The following is a 17,201-nucleotide window of genomic DNA, read 5'->3' as shown; positions in this document are numbered from 1 at the left end:
CCTGATTTCCCATGTTCTCCCTGTCAGAAAGGATTTAATTCTCTTGAAGGATTAATGTAATCAAAGCTGCAGTGAAATCCTCTTTTAGCAATAATGACCAGTCACACTGAGACAATCTGCCATCATCCAAGTGTGTATTTTCAATCTGAGGACGTATTGGCTGAACATCACAGATTACAGCGTACTTATCACATTAACTTTGCCATCATTTCCTTTCCTAAGATCACGTGTTAAGAGGTGCTGTAGCAAGAATTAATTCGGTGGTTGTTGTTTGTATTTTCGTTTCCAGACCGATCGTGCCAACAGTCGCCTTGGTGAAAGAAAGATTAGAATTTAAGAATCTTTAAGCTGATGTACTTAGTAGATGGGGGCTTATCAATTTATGCAGCTGCACTCAAAGCTGCTACATCCCGCAGATAAACCCCACACTGAGTGCTGTGTGTGATGGTTTCAGAACGATTGAAAAGCAGGGCCTCGATGACCGATGTATCTCTTAACCTTCTGACTTGGAGATGACTACTTCAGCAAAGTAGATTATACTTCAGCTTTTCCAGTCTGAACTTGCATCAGAGATGAAGAGAAAGTCAATTTTTTTTTTTTTTGTCTTTTGTTTGCTCTCCACAGCTGTATACTTTATCTTATGTACTCAACATGCCCAGGTTTGCCCTCTGTTTGTGAAGTCTTTGCACTGCTTTTTGAATTGCATGTAAAAGAAAATTCAGTCATCACATCAAGCAAAGAGAATGCATTATATCACTACTTTTTTTTTTTTTTTTTTTTGTCTGCATGTTATTTCTCAATCTGGATGTGTTGCAATTCAAAGATGCCGATAATGCTGAGGGGCTGTTTAGTGAACACTAGAGAGGGCAAGTAGGATTAGTGAATTTAAAGTGTGTCTGAAACTCAAATAAACAACTGGAGATAGTGGTGGAATGTGACTGGAGCATGGGATTAAGACGGCTTTCCTCCCCTCTATGGCATGTTGTGTTTTACATGTTGTTGGCCTACATTGGCACAGAATCTCCAGGTCTGGTCTCATTTGATTTGAGATGAAGCAGGAAGGGATTAAGACTGCTTGAGTGGTCATTTTATGAAACAACCCAGCAGAGCTAATGCCTTTTGACTTGTTTACCATGTCCTCGGTCTACAATGGCAGAAATTCATTTTTCATCCCATGCATGGTAAGCAGGAGTTCACTGTTGCCGCCATAAATCAACCGTGTGAACAGTCTGAATAAATGGCTTTGCCGATGAGGAAGTGTTTTTATCGTGCGATCCCGCTTTCAACTCTGCTTCTATACGTCTGTCATCAACACATTATGCATGATTGTTTGGGTGTAAGTACAGTATATCATGCATTGGGCAGATCTGACATGCTTTTCAGAAAACCGTGGAGAGGGTTTGGCTTTCCCATGCCATGTCACAGCAAAAGCTCATGGCGGCCTCTTTATCACCAATCTGACCCCACATGATGGATACATCCTGTTGAGTCTAATTGTCATGAAATGTAAACTGAGCTCAGAAGTAGGTGATAACTGAAGGTCTGGTTACAGCCACTGTAATTTTGACTCCTGTCACTGCAGAACATAACGTGAGACGCCCGTGGACCCGTAAGAAAAGGAGCCCTTTAAAGGGCAGTGGGGCATTGGTGTGTTTGTGTGTCTGGGTGAAACTTCAGAGTCATTAAGTATTAAGTGAACTCCTATTGCATTCCACAGTAGACAAAGCACAATTCTGGCAAAGCTGTGCGGGCTTTATTTGCTCATAAATAAGGCAGGCACCTCTGATTGTGGGGTAAATGTATAATTCATGCATTGCCCCCCCTTCCCAACTCCTCCTCTTTTCCTTCTCACTTTCTGCCAAGCTATTGCTATTCAGCTCTTTGTTGTCTGCGCCCTCAACTGCATTTAAATTAATAATTAAAGTGATCCTCAAAGAATGTCTGTGACACCACCTGCTAGCTCACTCAACGTCTCTGAGCCTGGTTTGACAAACAAAATAGAAAGTCTCAAATCGCATAAATTCAGTTTCACCCCACTGGACCTGGAAAACAACATTGTTTTAGTTGGTTGTATTGAAGAGGGGAATTATGACACTTTAAATGCTCGCAGAATATGTCCCGCACAAGGCTGAAAAACACACGGACAGTTGGAAAATATGTCATTATTTGTTTAAGAGAAATTTGAAGAAGCCTTTGCAAATCCTAGTCTCAATCACTTAATAGAGTTGTCACATCGTATACTTATGACTGATGGTTTGTTGTGATAGTGGAAAATACCACATTTCCATGTGGTATGGATGCGCCTGAAGATAGATGGAGGAGGGCAGACAGCTACCAGTTTGTTGGAATCATAGATTACCTGGTTTGGAACAAATGAAGTGCAGAAGCACTAAACATGCCATCATTTTTGTCTTTCCTGACTATAGTAATTCTCCAAGGACACTGCTAGCCCTGTGGGTTTCCTGTTAGTTTGCAGAGGTTTATGTAATCGTGGAACAAAACACCTCACAGTAACTGCTACAGCATAGTTTTCTTTCTTTCTTTCTTTCCCCAAAAATAACAGGCCAAAACTTCATATGAATAAAAAATGCACTTCCATCCCAGCAAATAGCTTTTCTGTTGCCTCCGAAACAATAAAACCAACATAAATCTTACAGCCCTAAATAGAATTAGTGGCATTTACGTAAGCAAGCTCCTGCTTATGGGGGAAAAAGAAAATTGTGAGGCTGTATAGAGTTGCAATCTCACATCTCAAGTCAGCACACTGAATCTTTTTGATCTACACGATCCACCCACTGTCTGCGCAGCACACACCTGTGCTAATTTACGGCGGTGCAGAAATTAAATACGCGATATCTCATGGACTATAAGGTCACATTAGGTTGAGGAAATGGCGTGTCTAGACTTCATAACAGCTCAGGACGAGGATATCTTCTTCCTGATTTACTCGCTGTATTTTTACAGTCGCTTTGAAACATAATGGCACGTCAGAGATATATTGGAAGGCTTTACTAGTGTATTATTTTACAGTCCATCAGATCACAGCTCGTGCGCTTGATGAAATATGTTTTAACCTGGTTAACGTGTAATGTGAATCTCGCTGTTGCTCTCTCTCTGTCTCGCTTACTGTTATTTTTTTAATTTTTATTTTTATAGATTTTGGATTAGACTGAAGCTCATTTTTAAAGCAGTTTAACGGAGGGTCAATGTTAGAGAAAACAGGAAAACCCTTAAGAGTAATGGTCTTTACTGTGAGAAATAGTGATGCTCAGACAGAGTATGCCAAGTCATGCTTGCTGTCATGTAGAGACATTTGAAAATATTTATATGTTAAGATTTTTCTTCTTGGAAAGAGGTTTTGAGGTTTGTTAGCTTCAGCAGGCCACATGTGAACATTTTGAAGCACTATTTTGTAATTTTGAGCAAACTAAAAATCTTTTTGGTTTAGAAGGTTTGGACTAGAACACCAAATACAGTTAACTATGCAGAAATATTATGACACCACAAACACAGTCTAGTTCAGTAACTTACGTTCAGTAACAAACTTCAGTTGCTAAAGTTAAATGTGCATTCCCCGACTGGTTGGCGAGTGCTGGAGGCTTCTGGCTGACACTAGATGAAATCAGTTGCCAAGATCTAGCTGCACCAAAAACCTCCTATTTATCGGTTTTGTCACTAGCAGATTGCAACCAACACCTGTAGTTTGCATGGAAAATGCTAACTTGTCTGCAAATACTGGCCAATATGCTGTGTATATCTCCTGATGTGGTGACACAAACTGTAAATGGAGGATCTTTTCCTGCAAATTGCATGTTTAAAAGGCACGATTCTGTTTCCAGGTTGTGTCGAACTTTTTAAGGTTTCACTTCTGCTCAGCAAGTAGTTTGCAGTCATGTTGTCGTCTTTCATGCAAACTGCGAGTAGCCATTGCAATCTCTCCCTCACCAAAGCAATTCCAAGGAGCTTCTCAGTGCAGCACCACACACCTCTTTACACCTAGTCAGTGCCAGCAGCCTCTGGCAACCAGTTGCCAACCAGTCTGGGAATACATGTTTCCCTAGTGAGTGCTAGTTTCATGTTGGTTGCTGACCAGTCTCTAGGCCTGTGTGACTGGGACCTTAGCTCAGGTGAAGCCTAGCAGAGAGCTAACGTCTGTAACTATCTGTGTCAACATAGAGCTGTCACTCAGAGTGGCCACTTCCTTAAATGTGAGACTTAGAAATATATTTAAATGGATGAAAAAATCACATAGTTATGTAGGGGGAAATCTGCAACAGAGATTATTTTGTTGTTGTTATTGTTGTACCAGGCTCTAATGCTTTTTATTTCTCCTTTAAAGCTGATCATGTTAAAATGGGAGTCGGTGAGGATTGACTCACTTTTGAAGCCAGCTTCAAGTGGCCGTTTGAAGAACTGCAGGCTTCAGCACTTTTGTGTTGTCTGTATTTTTTAGCGCTGGAGGCTGCCACTCAGCTTCGCCCTTCCTCCAACTTGATTAAAATAGTTTTTTTATAGATCTAGAGAAGAATTTTCAGCCGTATACCAAGATTGTATAAAAAGTAAGAATGTGATCCAAGCTGCATAATGTCACTTGAGGCCTGCTCTTTTTGTCTCTTGATTGACATTTGTTTAATGACTTTTTTTTCCGTATCGGTGCAGTTGCCTTAGAGCTGGCACAAAAAGTGTCAGTTACACTGTGCTTGGTTACAAACACTGCTAGGAAAACACACAAAGATGAACCCAGACAAAAGCTGGAGGCAAGTAAAAGTTCAGTGGCCATGTTTGCATAAGATATCTTACATAATTTAAAAAAAAGCTAATTCTTTGTCAACACTGCAGTGCGAGTGTCATGTTTTCTCATGTTTCTACTTTGGAGAGATTTTTGGAAAACATTGATGTGAACATTGTGGCTTAGTTCAGATGGATGGCCAAAAATGAGTTTTCGAATTTATCAGGTCTTACCTGGCCCTTAGAGTGAGAGGGAGAGAATGAAAAGCTGAGAAAGAGAATTGAGAGGAGATATAACAATTTAGGAGAATCTGAGCAAGTTGGGGGGGGGGGACAGCTGAATAAAAGTGAAATAGAGTGAGTGAAGAGATGGAGTACGTGCCTGTTTCGCTAGAGGAGAGAGCAAACCCAGCAACTTACTCCTGGATGGGTCGATAGATATGAGCCGGGAGCTGCTGGAATAATTGAATACAGTCATTGGGAGTGTGAAAAGCACCAGGGCAGCAAAAAATAGCCATAACTCAATGAGATTGGAGGTGAGATTTACAGTGTGTGTGTGTGTGATCAACAACAAAGATTCCACCATATCTGAGTCAACCAGAGCAGGTAAAAAAAAAGCTGTGGCTTCATCCCAAGGAGCAGCAAAGGCACCTTGTAAATATTTGTTGGCAGCACTCAAGCTATGACACTCACCATCAGTGCCTGGATCAATACCTTCATCTCCCAGATGTCATCTCTAAGCTTTTGGGATAGCGGTGGGAAAAAAATCTACAGGGACCCGTGTAATAGCAGGTTGATTGGAGGGAAAGCACAGGTACCCACATAAATTTGTGTCTGCTGAATTTTCATTTACAAAATGACAGAATCAGTCATAGCTGTCTCACACAGCTCCACGTGACTGTACAAATATGTTCGAGCAATATGGGAAAATGTCATCCGCATCAGTTTGAATTATGGCTCCTGTTTTGTGTACACTGTGTATTGTTAAGCCTGGGGTTACCTTGACTGGTAGCAGTTCATGCTTCATTAACTAAAACAATACACTTGTGTGACATTTTCCGTATGCACTTTTCATAGTTTATGTTATTCCAGTCACTCACTTGGGGCAATAAGCATTTTACAATGGGTGGAGATAACCATACGATGACTAAGAAAGGCAGTTCCATGCACAGCAGACCCCCCTCCCTCGCTCTCTCCCTTCCCTCCTCAGTCCCTGTGTCGCCCCCCTCCCAGCCTCGTCTCAGGCATGAAAAAGTGAAGATGGGCTGTGGCATTGGCTGCCATTCAGCCCGACTCTCTCATCGGCCCCACAGAATGCCTTTCAGGGTCCCCCAGAGTAACAACTGCTGCGTTTTATTACAGCGTGAAATGGGGAGTGAAAGAGCGCTCTGGATGTTCCTACTTAACCATGCAGAATGTGTCACCATTGGGCAGGAAGATAAGAGGACAAAGGGGAAATCAGCCGCCCAAATGCTTTTGTTAAGGCTAACAGCTCAAGTCCATAGAAACAACCCCATGCTCTTGTTTACATCTCTGAGAAAAGGAAAGCATTTGTGTTTTTTGGGGGGTGAAATTTGTCCTGAAATATGTTAACCTTCCATAGAATAATTACATGCAATTTTTGTGATGCTAAAACAGATGGTAGCTCCGATGCCAGCCTGAGAAATTTGCTCGAGGGAGCCCCGATGCTGGCACCCAGAACCAGCACATACACTACGCCCAGGTCAATTATGTTCTCCACTCTAGTTCAGTGGTGTAGCTTTTCCAGTTTATGTTTCGGAAGTTAAACATGAGCTGCTGGTGGTGCAAGAAATGTAAATGTTTGAGTACTTCAAATCTCCAGAGGATCCACTGATACTCACCGGAAGATCATGCCGTGGTGCTATTCATTTAGGAACTTTTACACAAGTTCTAGATATAGATAGACTGTCCCTACAAACCACAAACCACTGTGATGGCACCCACTCATTTATGATGTCCCCGATTTTAATATTTGCTTGGCACCGCTTTGGTGCTTGGAGTCATAAGCGGCTATTTCTGCATCAGTTAGCATTCATAAACTGTACAGGTGCAAGTGCATCTCAAAGACACAGATACCAGCTAATGAGGGGTGAGTAACATACAAATAGAAAAAAATGTGTTGGATGACCCCCCCCCCGACACACACACACACACACACACACACACACACACACACACACTAATGTGACCTAGTGTTTTGAAGCATTGCACATGGACTTTGCTTCCAGGATAGAAAATTAAAGCCATAAAGCATTCTATCAGAAGGCCACCAGATGGCGATAGCAATGGTTGCATAAAGACTCTCAATCCTATAGAAGTCTATAGAAATATGGCTTTCTGCCTTTACTTCTGTACGTGCTTTCCTGCTAAATTTATCGGTGTAGTTACTCATTTTGGGGTCATAATGAATAGAAAATGTAATTTATTTTGTAAGTTTTAGTCATATTATTTTTCAAAATGAAGGTAATGTTTGAATCACAACTCACTGGCAAATGAGTGTGCAGTTTGCACGGTTTTAGTTTAGCAAAAAGTGTCTTTGCACCTAATAATGCATACTTTTCAGGATCCAATACAGTTTTCACACAGGGGGAAGTAAGACCACATAATTTTTTTGTATCAGGCGGTGAACATGTTTATTCCTGCATCCAAGTTTGCATTTCTAACCTGGAAGCTGCAACTGATTGCTTTTTTAAAATTTTTTATTTTTTTTTAACATTGGCGTCATTTTCCAGCCCTAGACATTTCCATTTGTTAGTTGAGTTGGGATTTTTTGTTTGCTGTATTTAATATTTAGTTTAAGAATGCCCATTGACTAAAGGTCAGCAAAACAACATTTTTAAAAATCAATGCATTTAAAAATGAAGCTACTTTCATTTTTCTTATTCACAAAAGGTCACCATAGCCAGTAGCTCTAGAGGATTGATTTGGCAGACTTTTACACTGGACACCCTTTCTGAAGCAACCCTAAAAGCAATTGTGTCTCCTTCTGGGCTTTTAACTGGGGCTCTGGTGCTTGTTAGTCGAATGTAGAAAAACAGAAGAACTGTTTCAATAAGGTGAGTGTGTGTGTACCAGCCTGGGATGGGGTGGAGGTGGCACACCCTTAAGAAATTACACAAGAGTTTATAGAAAATAAGTCTTGGCCCATCCAAAGGATTAGTCTGGCATCATCAGTAACATGGTTTAGATTGAGCACCAAACTGTGTAAATAGGAATCAGGTCTTTGATTGATGAGCGCACCTTTGTAATTATATCCAGGCATCCTATTTGCTTTGGCAAGACATCTGTCGTCGGTCCTCATCTTCCCTCCTTAAATGTCAGGTTGGGAGGTGTGGCTGTGGAGAAATGCTGACAGACTGTCAGTTTTCAGCACACCTGCAGGGAGCCCTGCCTCAACACAGATGCTTATCTTTGTGTCGTTTATGATGCAGCCACTTGTACAGCAAAAACAAGTTCCCGATAGAACTGTGCAGCTTTTTGCTAGTTAAGAACTTTTGCCCCGAAGAGTTACATTTAAAAAAAAAAAGGAAAGAAAAAAGACTGTGAGGGTGAGACAACACTAAACCCACAGCCAGCATTCTGATCTGTGTTGCAATATCCACAGTACACAATGTGCTGTGTTAATTCATGCTGCTTGGCATGCTGCTCTGAGCATCTCGGGGTAACGATGATTCTATTTTCACTCAGTGCAGTTGTGATTGTGGTGAACCAGAGAGGGTTTCATCCTCAAGAAAAGTCAATGGAATGCATTCTGGCCATGCACACAAGATCGTTCAGTGAGTAAAATGAGCTTGATCCCCAGGCTTATGTGTGTATGTTCAGTGATTTGTAGAAGGGATTTTGGGGGCTTTAACATGTGCGTCTACTGGCAGAATATCCTTTAGACACCGGTGAAGCACACAGTTATTGCCTCAACACCTCATTGGTGCAGCGTGGGGCTCGTATATGAGCCTGGGATGCTGAGGTTTGCTGCTGCTGCGCCACAGCCTCTGCTCCCGCAGGACACAATTGAGAACAGAATTAATGATATAAGGTCACCATATTATGAATAGCAGATGATTTTAAAACGGCATAGAATGAGGCATGACTTGGACAGCGCAGCTAAGCTCGTATGTCATCTTAAGTCTCCGAGGTGTTACAGCGGTTTCACCTGATCAGCTCTGTAGAAACCACATTAGTTTCTCTTGGAGCTCTCTGCTGTCATAACCCGACAGGGTGTCCAATTTTTTCCTCTTGGCACTTTATATTTTATATTGCTGGAGTGATATCTATATTGCTATGAAGTAATTAAGAAAATACCTTCCCTCCCAGCCTTCTCCTCCCCTGGGAAATGGCCTGTTTAGCACTCAACACACTGTCCACACAGAGGTTGTCAGCTGCTTGAGACAGGGTTGGGTAAAGGAGAGACCCGGCAGAGAAGCAGAGTGCTGGCAGACGTGCGCACGGTCCTGATTGCAGCTTGCTCCTCCAGAAGCAAGGTTTATGTTTCATCATGCGCCCGTCCACCACACTCCATAAAAAGCAAATAAACTGTTCTCTGGCAATGGCATAATAATGACAGAGCCGGCTAATGAGTGAATTAAAGAGTAATAACTAAAACTCTGGCTCCCAGCCTGAGATGAAAAAATTCTTACCTCAGCTCCAGTGTTTAATGCAGTCACTACAGTAGGTGCCCTGATTTAATCATTCTATGTGCCTTACTCTTTGTGTTCTTCTCATAATCTGTATCCAGGGGTCTCCTTTTCTAACAGAAAGTGGACTTTTGCTAATGGCAGGTATCCATGTTATATTTGCCTCTATTACTTGCCGGCATATTGAACTGTCCTGGATGATGAATGTAGGAGAAAGCGTTGAAAATGTACTGTTGTGCCTACTTTAGCTGCACTGTAGCTGGTGAAGGAGTCTAAATTAAACAGGGTTGAATGAGTGGCTTTGGCAGGTCGTTGGTGTGGTTTGGGCTGCTCCCAGTGCAGTACAGAAGCAGCCTGGCAGCGGTTTGACTGAGCTCGCTCTTCTTTTTCACACCAGCTCTCAGCGGCCAGGAGCAAGAGCACATAAGACCCTAGCTTTTCTCAAACCCAATCCGAACATATTCCTTTTTCTGCAGCGGGATCTGCCTGATTCTATCGGACACGCATGGACCTTTTTGTTATATTACATTCACCTTTATTGAATTTGATTCGTTCGGGGTGAGCAGCTGAGTATAAAAGAAAAAAGGAGTATGGACTGGAATCCTGAACTTTAATTTTAAACGTTATCTTCCCAAATTATGTTTGGCAAAACGACTTAGAGCTACACTTTACGCTGAAGTTTTTCTTTTATCCCGCGCCGATTTCAAGCATTCAGTAAATTTGTTCCGCATTTTAAAAAAGGGAATCCCAGGAACATTAAACCAAGTGTATCATTTATTAAATGCTCTCTGTTCAGCATGGTAACAAGTAGGGAGCTTAGTGCCAGTGCCAAAGTGTATCAAGCCCAGACATGTACAGGGGAAGTGGCAGGACGAGAAGGAGGCGTAGACAGCATGGGAGGCTACTAGTGTTAAGGCGTGAAGAGAGAATCTGTCAAGGCCTACACCAAGCAAAACCCAAGCAAGAGCAGAGTTTTTAAGAGACAGCCTGCACCTGACAGACAAACTTTCTCCCATATCTGCTTTTGTAGAGGACTGTTTGCGCCCTTTGATGGTTTGGCCATTATCCGTAGCAAAAAGTGGTGTGTTTGGTTGCTGCAAAGGTGGTAGGGGAAGTGCCTAAGCGAGGTGCCTGTCAGCCCACCACAAGTAGGCACCATCTCCATAGCACTAACACTTTGATGTGGCTGGTTCTTTGAAGAACTGACACCCTTCTCCTTTTCACAGTGCCTGGAGCCCTGCAAGGAATCCTGGGACCTGAAGGAAAACCAGTGCCAAGATTTATGTGAGGTATGTCACTGCCACAAATGCTGCGGTTGCCTCAGATTTTGAGCTTTTGAGGGGGGTTTTTCAGGCCCAGTGGGAAGATTTAGTAAGAGGAAAGTTTGAAAAGGGGTGTGAAGCAACTGGTTTTGCACTGTAATGACACCCTCTGTGAGCCTAAGCTGTTTAATGTACTCGCCGCTCCAGTGAGTCATGAGCAGAAATGTAAACAGGAGAATCACTGTTAGCTCACAGCCCTGCCTTAAAAAAGTAGTCTGACTTATATATTTTTTTTCTCCCCTTCTCCTTCCCTCTTCTTCCTCAGCCCCTCTTTCCCAAGAAACACTACGAGTGTCTCACTAGCTGCGAGTTCCTAAAGTCTGTGGAGGGAGTGAAGCAGGGTGACTGCCCTGCCCCGGAGAAGGCCAGCGGCTTCGCAGCTGCCTGTGTGGAGAGCTGCGAGGAGGATGGAGAGTGTTCAGCTGTCAAAAAGTGCTGCTCCAATGGCTGTGGCCACACCTGCCAGCTGCCAAAGAATCTCTACAAAGGTGATGCTGAAGGCAGATAAAATCAAACATTATTTTATCGTATTCTGCAACAGTACATCGCCGTGTAAATCCTTAAGAAGTCATATATGGTTCATTTGGCAGCCCCTGGTTGTTTAATGAATACAACAGCAAACACTCCTTGAGCTGCTGCTTTGTTAAACCTCTAACCGGGGTGTCGGTTTACAGTAAAAGCAGCCATTTCGAAACAAGTCATTTTGTTTGACCTGGCTTCGTCCCGGCCACGACACAAGCAGTTTTCCAACCACAGCAAGGCACATTAAACAAAACCAAATCAGTCAAGCCTGATTAAATGTAGAGCATCGCTGGAATAACTAGACCTCCCACCAACAATCAAAGCGACTGCATCAGAGAAATCATTCCTGAATGTAAATAAACTGACAGCCTAATGCTGACAAATGTTGTCCACAGATATAAACAAGGTTTGTCAGAAATGGCAGTCTTAAGGATCGTAACTTCCACATTCCTAAATTGCCGCATTAATAGCAGTTTATAATAAGTCAGAACATAAGTATTAAAAGGTTACATACTGTGTATTGTAAACAACTCTGTCTGTGATTTCCTTATATATCAGCACCTTTATTTGCTTGTTTCAGGCTTGCAATTAACTGCGGTTCTGACTACACACATTAAACTCTAGACATCCAAGTCCCCAATTTAGTTTCCTTTTAAGTGGTATTTTGTATCAGCTTGTTCCAGCTGCTCGTTGAAGCCATGTCATGCTCACATTGAATTAAACATCGCACCTAAGACTTAATGTTTTTCTGTTCCATTTCAACTGATTAATTCTTTTCCAGATGTCTTGTGTACATTTTTATAAATATCTCTGTAAAATCCAGTGAATTTGAAAGCTGTTTGATTGCGCAGCATTGGTTTAATTAGTTGCCGGCAGAACATTTGAGATCAATGAACAGAGAGAGGGAAACGTTTAGATAAAATGCTCAGTTAAAATGCTCTGTGACAAATGAGAAAGCTCTAAAAATAGTTATTTAATAAACATCGTTCTTTATTTAATACTTAATTATTGACAGGGTAATAGTCAGCAAGGTTGACAGACCTTAAGGGACAGTGTCTAAACATCAGGTTGTAAGCACAGATTAGCTAACTGTCAGTCACTTGGCACACAGTACTATGGAAATGCTCGAGCTATCCCTCATTTCTTTCTATTTTGCTACAAAAATGTGAAATAAATGCAACGATTTCTTGAAACTTGCAAACTTGAATGGAATTAGAATATATTAGGCAAAAGCAAATTTTGTTTAATTCTAACAAGCTTGAAGGTGCATATATGAAAAAATTCAAATTTGGATTCAAAACTCCATAAAACCTGTAGCAACAGGTTTTATGGAGTTTCCAGCTCAGTTCTTGTATAATCTGGCATACCTCAGCCTCTTCTCCCTGTTTCTCTTCCTTAAGAATGGCTTCTTGACATCTCTCAGGTCCCGATTTTTAAAAAGTTTCAGATATTATTCACCTGCTTTAGATAGCGTTTGTTATTATCATTATTATTATTAATCGATTTTTTTTAGGCCTATTTGCACCTCCATGTGTCCTGTTTGTTTCAAGGACACACTCCACACCATGATGGGAGAATCACCTTTTTGTGTCTGTCAAATTGTGATTTTTGTAGATTCGACTAAAGAAGGAAAAAAAGTGTTTTTGTGACAGTCTGCTAGTAACAAAGACACAACACTAGTTCTTCCCTTGAGTTAGGGGCCTTTTTAAATAATGGAATCATTCATAGCCACAAACAAACTGTAAATATGGAATGGAGAAAAACTTTGCAAGAAGTATTGCAAGAAAGTCTCCTTGGAAGCAAAATATAAAGAAATGAGAAGTGGCTCAAAACTTTTGCACAGTGCCGTCTTTATTTATTTAATTATTTATAAGAATTGCTGAGTATGGCTTATAAGAAGGACTAGATTACATAACACAGTTCGTCAGCCTAATCTTGCATACGCTGCTTTTCGACTTTTCCTGTTCGTTATGTGGAGTCTCGTATCTGGTACCGGTTCAATGCAGCCGTCGTGTTTTTTAATATGATTAACTGCTTCAGGTTGCATAATTTTCATAAATACCGTTGAACCAATTAATCCCTGCCTGTTAAACATTATTGTAAATCTCAGTGACGCAAACACAGATAATCTTGCAGGGTTTTTGACAATTGCAGTAAGAACCTGAAAATCTTTATTTCATCTCTTTGCATTGTGCTTCACCCACACATCCCTCATGCCATTTCAGCTGTAAATGGGAATGGATATTCAGCATTGAATTTGCAGGATAAGCTTGAGGGTTTCATAGACACAGATGTACCCAAGAATCTTTGCTCCAGTAAAATGGTTTAATAGTGCTGCCCAAGGCGACTTGATGTACCGCGGGTGCTGAGTCGTTATGTGAGAGAACCCAGGGCCCTTGAACTCAGAAGATTGGAGCTGGAACTGCATTATATACGCTGTCAGCACACAATTGCTGGCACCCTGAGGCCATAACAAAGTTCAGGAGATGAAGCGGTGGTAGGAGAGTCTAAATTAAGCTTTGAACCGCTCCACTGATAGACCGTAGTGCATGCTTTGAATCACACTTTAAGCATGGTTTACTGTGTAGCACACTTACTATTGCATGGCAGGAGCATGTGATATGTCAGTTTGAGCTTGTGCACACAGTAGAACATGGAAGCATTTATATTTGATTTGATCTTGAGGGACGTCATGGTGGATGTCATGCACTAAAAGGTGTACAGCACCCTAATCTGGGAAAGATGAAAGCTGGCGTGACCTTGAGAATTTCTGTACACTGACCGAGTCAATGAAAACCATTCACGGCACGGCGAGACCTTCATATCGAGCAGCCTTCCCGCTGATTTAGCCCAAACACTGAGCTCATGATGGGTCGCCTTCAGCGCTGCATTTACACTGAATTACACCAAGTATTCTGGTGAAAGTCTGGATGGAATTCCTGTCCCGGTCCTCAGTGTTAAAGGTCTAATTAGATGCTCATGCCTTCAAGAGTGTAATTGTTTCTGTGTGTGCGCAAGTGTGCATGCAGTCTTCACCATGATGAGCCTTGATGCTGGAAGCCATTAGCAAACATAAGCGGGGAGAAATGGAGCGTTTCCCCCCACTGAGATCACTCTCAGATGTGTGTGTTTGTGTGTGTGTTTGTGTTCAGGCTAGGGTCCCCAGTTAATGTCAAAGTCCCTGAGATAGACCCCCCCCCCCAAAAAAAAAATAAAAAGAAAAGAAAAAACTTAAGTCTTGAAGACACTGAACCCCCTGATGTTTAACAAACTTTCTTCTTCTTCTTCCATTTTTTTATTTTTTTGCACCAATAAGTTCCACATCATCCACTGCTCTCCAGCGTTGCCTTAGTTTTATTTGTGGAGAAGTTCCTCATATAAAATATGCAGTGCGTATAGAAATAGAAATAACTAGCTTATTAGACAGTCTCTCCTTTTATACTTCTTTCATTTTCATATTGTTCTCTCTAGTTTTTCTCATTCCTGGGAAGAATTGGCTCGACATGCGACACAAGCCTGCACGTTTTGCATGTTTTCTATTTCTGAGACGAAAAAAAAGAAGAGAGAGAGAATGTCAGAATTTAATTAAATGTAGCCATAGTCACGCTGTCACAACAAGTCAGTCAGTCCACAAGCCCCCCTCGCATTACTGTAAATCATTGTGCTACACGGAGTATTTACACTGTTTTCCTCACCCCCTGTAATTAGAGCAGTCATTATGACAGTATGTGCGTGAGTATTGAGAATTATATTCCTGGAGTGTAATTGTTGGCATGATTAAGACATGAATGAACGCTGTACCCGTGATCGTGCTTCAGCAACAGTTGCATCATGATTTGGAGTAAGTGTGTGGCAAGGAGAAGAAAAAGAATGAAGCGTGATTTTTCTATTTATTTATTTATTTATTTGGACCAAACCTGTCTCGAAGGTTATCTCACGGAAAAGCATTAATTGTCCTCCTACGTATTGTCAAAGAGACGTGTGTGCGTCTTTGTATTTTCGTGTGTAGCTTTGCGAGCACTTGTGTGACTTTGTGGGAAGATGAGCGAAGACAGAAGGGGAAGAGGAATGCTGCGGTTACCTCGGTGTTGATTATTGCGCAGGAAATATGACACGTTTGTTCGCGCACGCTCTGCTGTGGAGCTGTGAAACCACAGCACAATGACCCCCAGCTGTTAGTATGAAGAAAGCTGTTATCAATGGGACAAAACAAAGTACTGAGTCCTTATGCATATGACTCAAGGGGTCCTCCTTCCATGATTCTTGCGCATCAGTCACTTTTTCATGCTCTGCAAGGGGGCTGAATAGACATATAAGCTTATCAGATGCTCTGAATGCAAATTGCACTCTTATGTTGTTTACCGACATATTAGCCTTGAGCGTGGAGTGATGCCGATCATAAATGCGAAGCAGCAGTAAGCCGTTCGGCAGCGACGGGGGTCCAACATAATGTTCTGAAGTGCTAGGTGATTTATGGAGAACTGTTGGACGTGTTGGGTCTTCTCCTGTAGTTCCAAACTTGCTTTTCCAATCTCCATCTCATTATCACCGTGCCCGACGCTCAATCAACAACTCACTACGTGTCCAGTGCAATAAATTTACTTGAGAGAGTCAGTCTGACTTGGCAGAATGTTTGGCCGGTCCCGCACTTAATAAATCTCTAATTTATTGCACATGGCCGCACTGACTTTGACTGAAAGGCTGAATGTGAAGTTCAGTGATGCAAATTAACGCTGCATGCATGTGCGCGGATGCTTGTACTGGATTATTTTGCGTCTGCGAGCGAGAGAAAGAGAGCATACCTAAATGCAAACTGCGTGTATCATCACTAAGAAACGCAGCTACTAAAACACAGGAAATCTCCCAATCTGCCACAGTAGAAAGATGACGTTGTTGACCCGCAGCATGTATTTAATCTTTTGCGATGAGATCATGTCTCATTTTGAAATCTGTATCTGTCCAATTCAGAGTCATTCATATTTCCAACCTACATTAGTCAGGAGAGGAAAACAAGACATATCACGTATAATTTCTCCAACAATGTTCCACACAAGTGGTGATATTAATCCTTGTCAGTGTTTCAACATCCTTTCTTGTACTTTTAGGAGTCCCTCTGAAGCCGAGGAAGGAGCTGGTGTTCTTGGAGCACCCGTCCGGTCAGCTGGAGATCCGCTGGTCCTCCAAGTTCAACATATCCGTGGAGCCTGTGCTGTATGTGGTGCAACGACGCTGGAACTACGGTATTCATCCCAGTGAGGATGATGCCACGGAGTGGCAGACAGTCGCACAGGTAGAAACCGATACACCACACAGATAAAATACTGGAGAATCCCATAAATGCATGAAGTCTGTCGTGCGAGGACTCCTTCTCGTCACATTTGTATCCGAATGAATTTACAGTTTCACGTGTCCCAGCATGCCACAGCTGCGAAACTGCTGCTCTGCACTGCAGCATGCGGTTGCACGTTCCTCACGGTGTCTTTGATAGTTTGGCAATGAGAAACACAGATGAATGATGTGGCAGCACACTCACATGGGGCTGTGACCCTGTGTAAACCCTGACCCCTGTGGTTTGCTCCCCCCACCCCCATCTGTCCCTCAGACTGCAGAGGAACGCATCCAACTGGCTGACATCAGAGCTAGCAGATGGTACCAGTTCAGAGTTGCAGCCGTCAATGTCCACGGGACCCGCGGCTTTACTGCACCCAGCAAACACTTCCGCTCCTCCAGAGGTCTGTGTGTTTATCTGCATATCCAAGTGTCTGTGTGTGTGTGTGGCCTTGCCTTGTGTGTCGGTTCCTTCCCTCTATTTGTTATGTTTGAGACCTTGGAACAGGTGAAGCCTCGGGGAAGTGTTTTAAGCAGGTCTATTTGGTAAATATTCCCTCTGAATGTCAGCTTACAAGCCTTCTGTATTACCGACTGAGACATTTTCGGTTTCGTGTATTGTGTGTCCTAAACACTTCAGTTCCCGCAG

General features: G+C 42.3%; 1 protein-coding gene across 1 annotated transcript in view; it reads left to right on the top strand.

Moving 5' to 3' along the window:
• Window positions 1-17,201, top strand: part of anos1 (anosmin 1) — a 39,360-nt gene that overhangs the window by 10,408 nt on the left and 11,751 nt on the right. Inside the window, exons 3-6 of the mRNA XM_085374483.1 lie at window positions 10,607-10,669; window positions 10,968-11,190; window positions 16,330-16,514; window positions 16,827-16,956. Coding sequence (XP_085230609.1) covers window positions 10,607-10,669; window positions 10,968-11,190; window positions 16,330-16,514; window positions 16,827-16,956 — 601 coding nt within the window. The remainder of the gene's footprint in view (window positions 1-10,606; window positions 10,670-10,967; window positions 11,191-16,329; window positions 16,515-16,826; window positions 16,957-17,201) is intronic.

This window comes from Diplotaxodon limnothrissa, linkage group LG16, assembly GCF_057381915.1.
Source record: "Diplotaxodon limnothrissa isolate DT_005_m linkage group LG16, D_limnothrissa_male_GT1.1, whole genome shotgun sequence".
In the NCBI taxonomy this organism is placed as follows: Eukaryota; Metazoa; Chordata; class Actinopteri; order Cichliformes; family Cichlidae; genus Diplotaxodon; species Diplotaxodon limnothrissa.
This window is presented reverse-complemented; position numbering and strand designations above follow the sequence as displayed.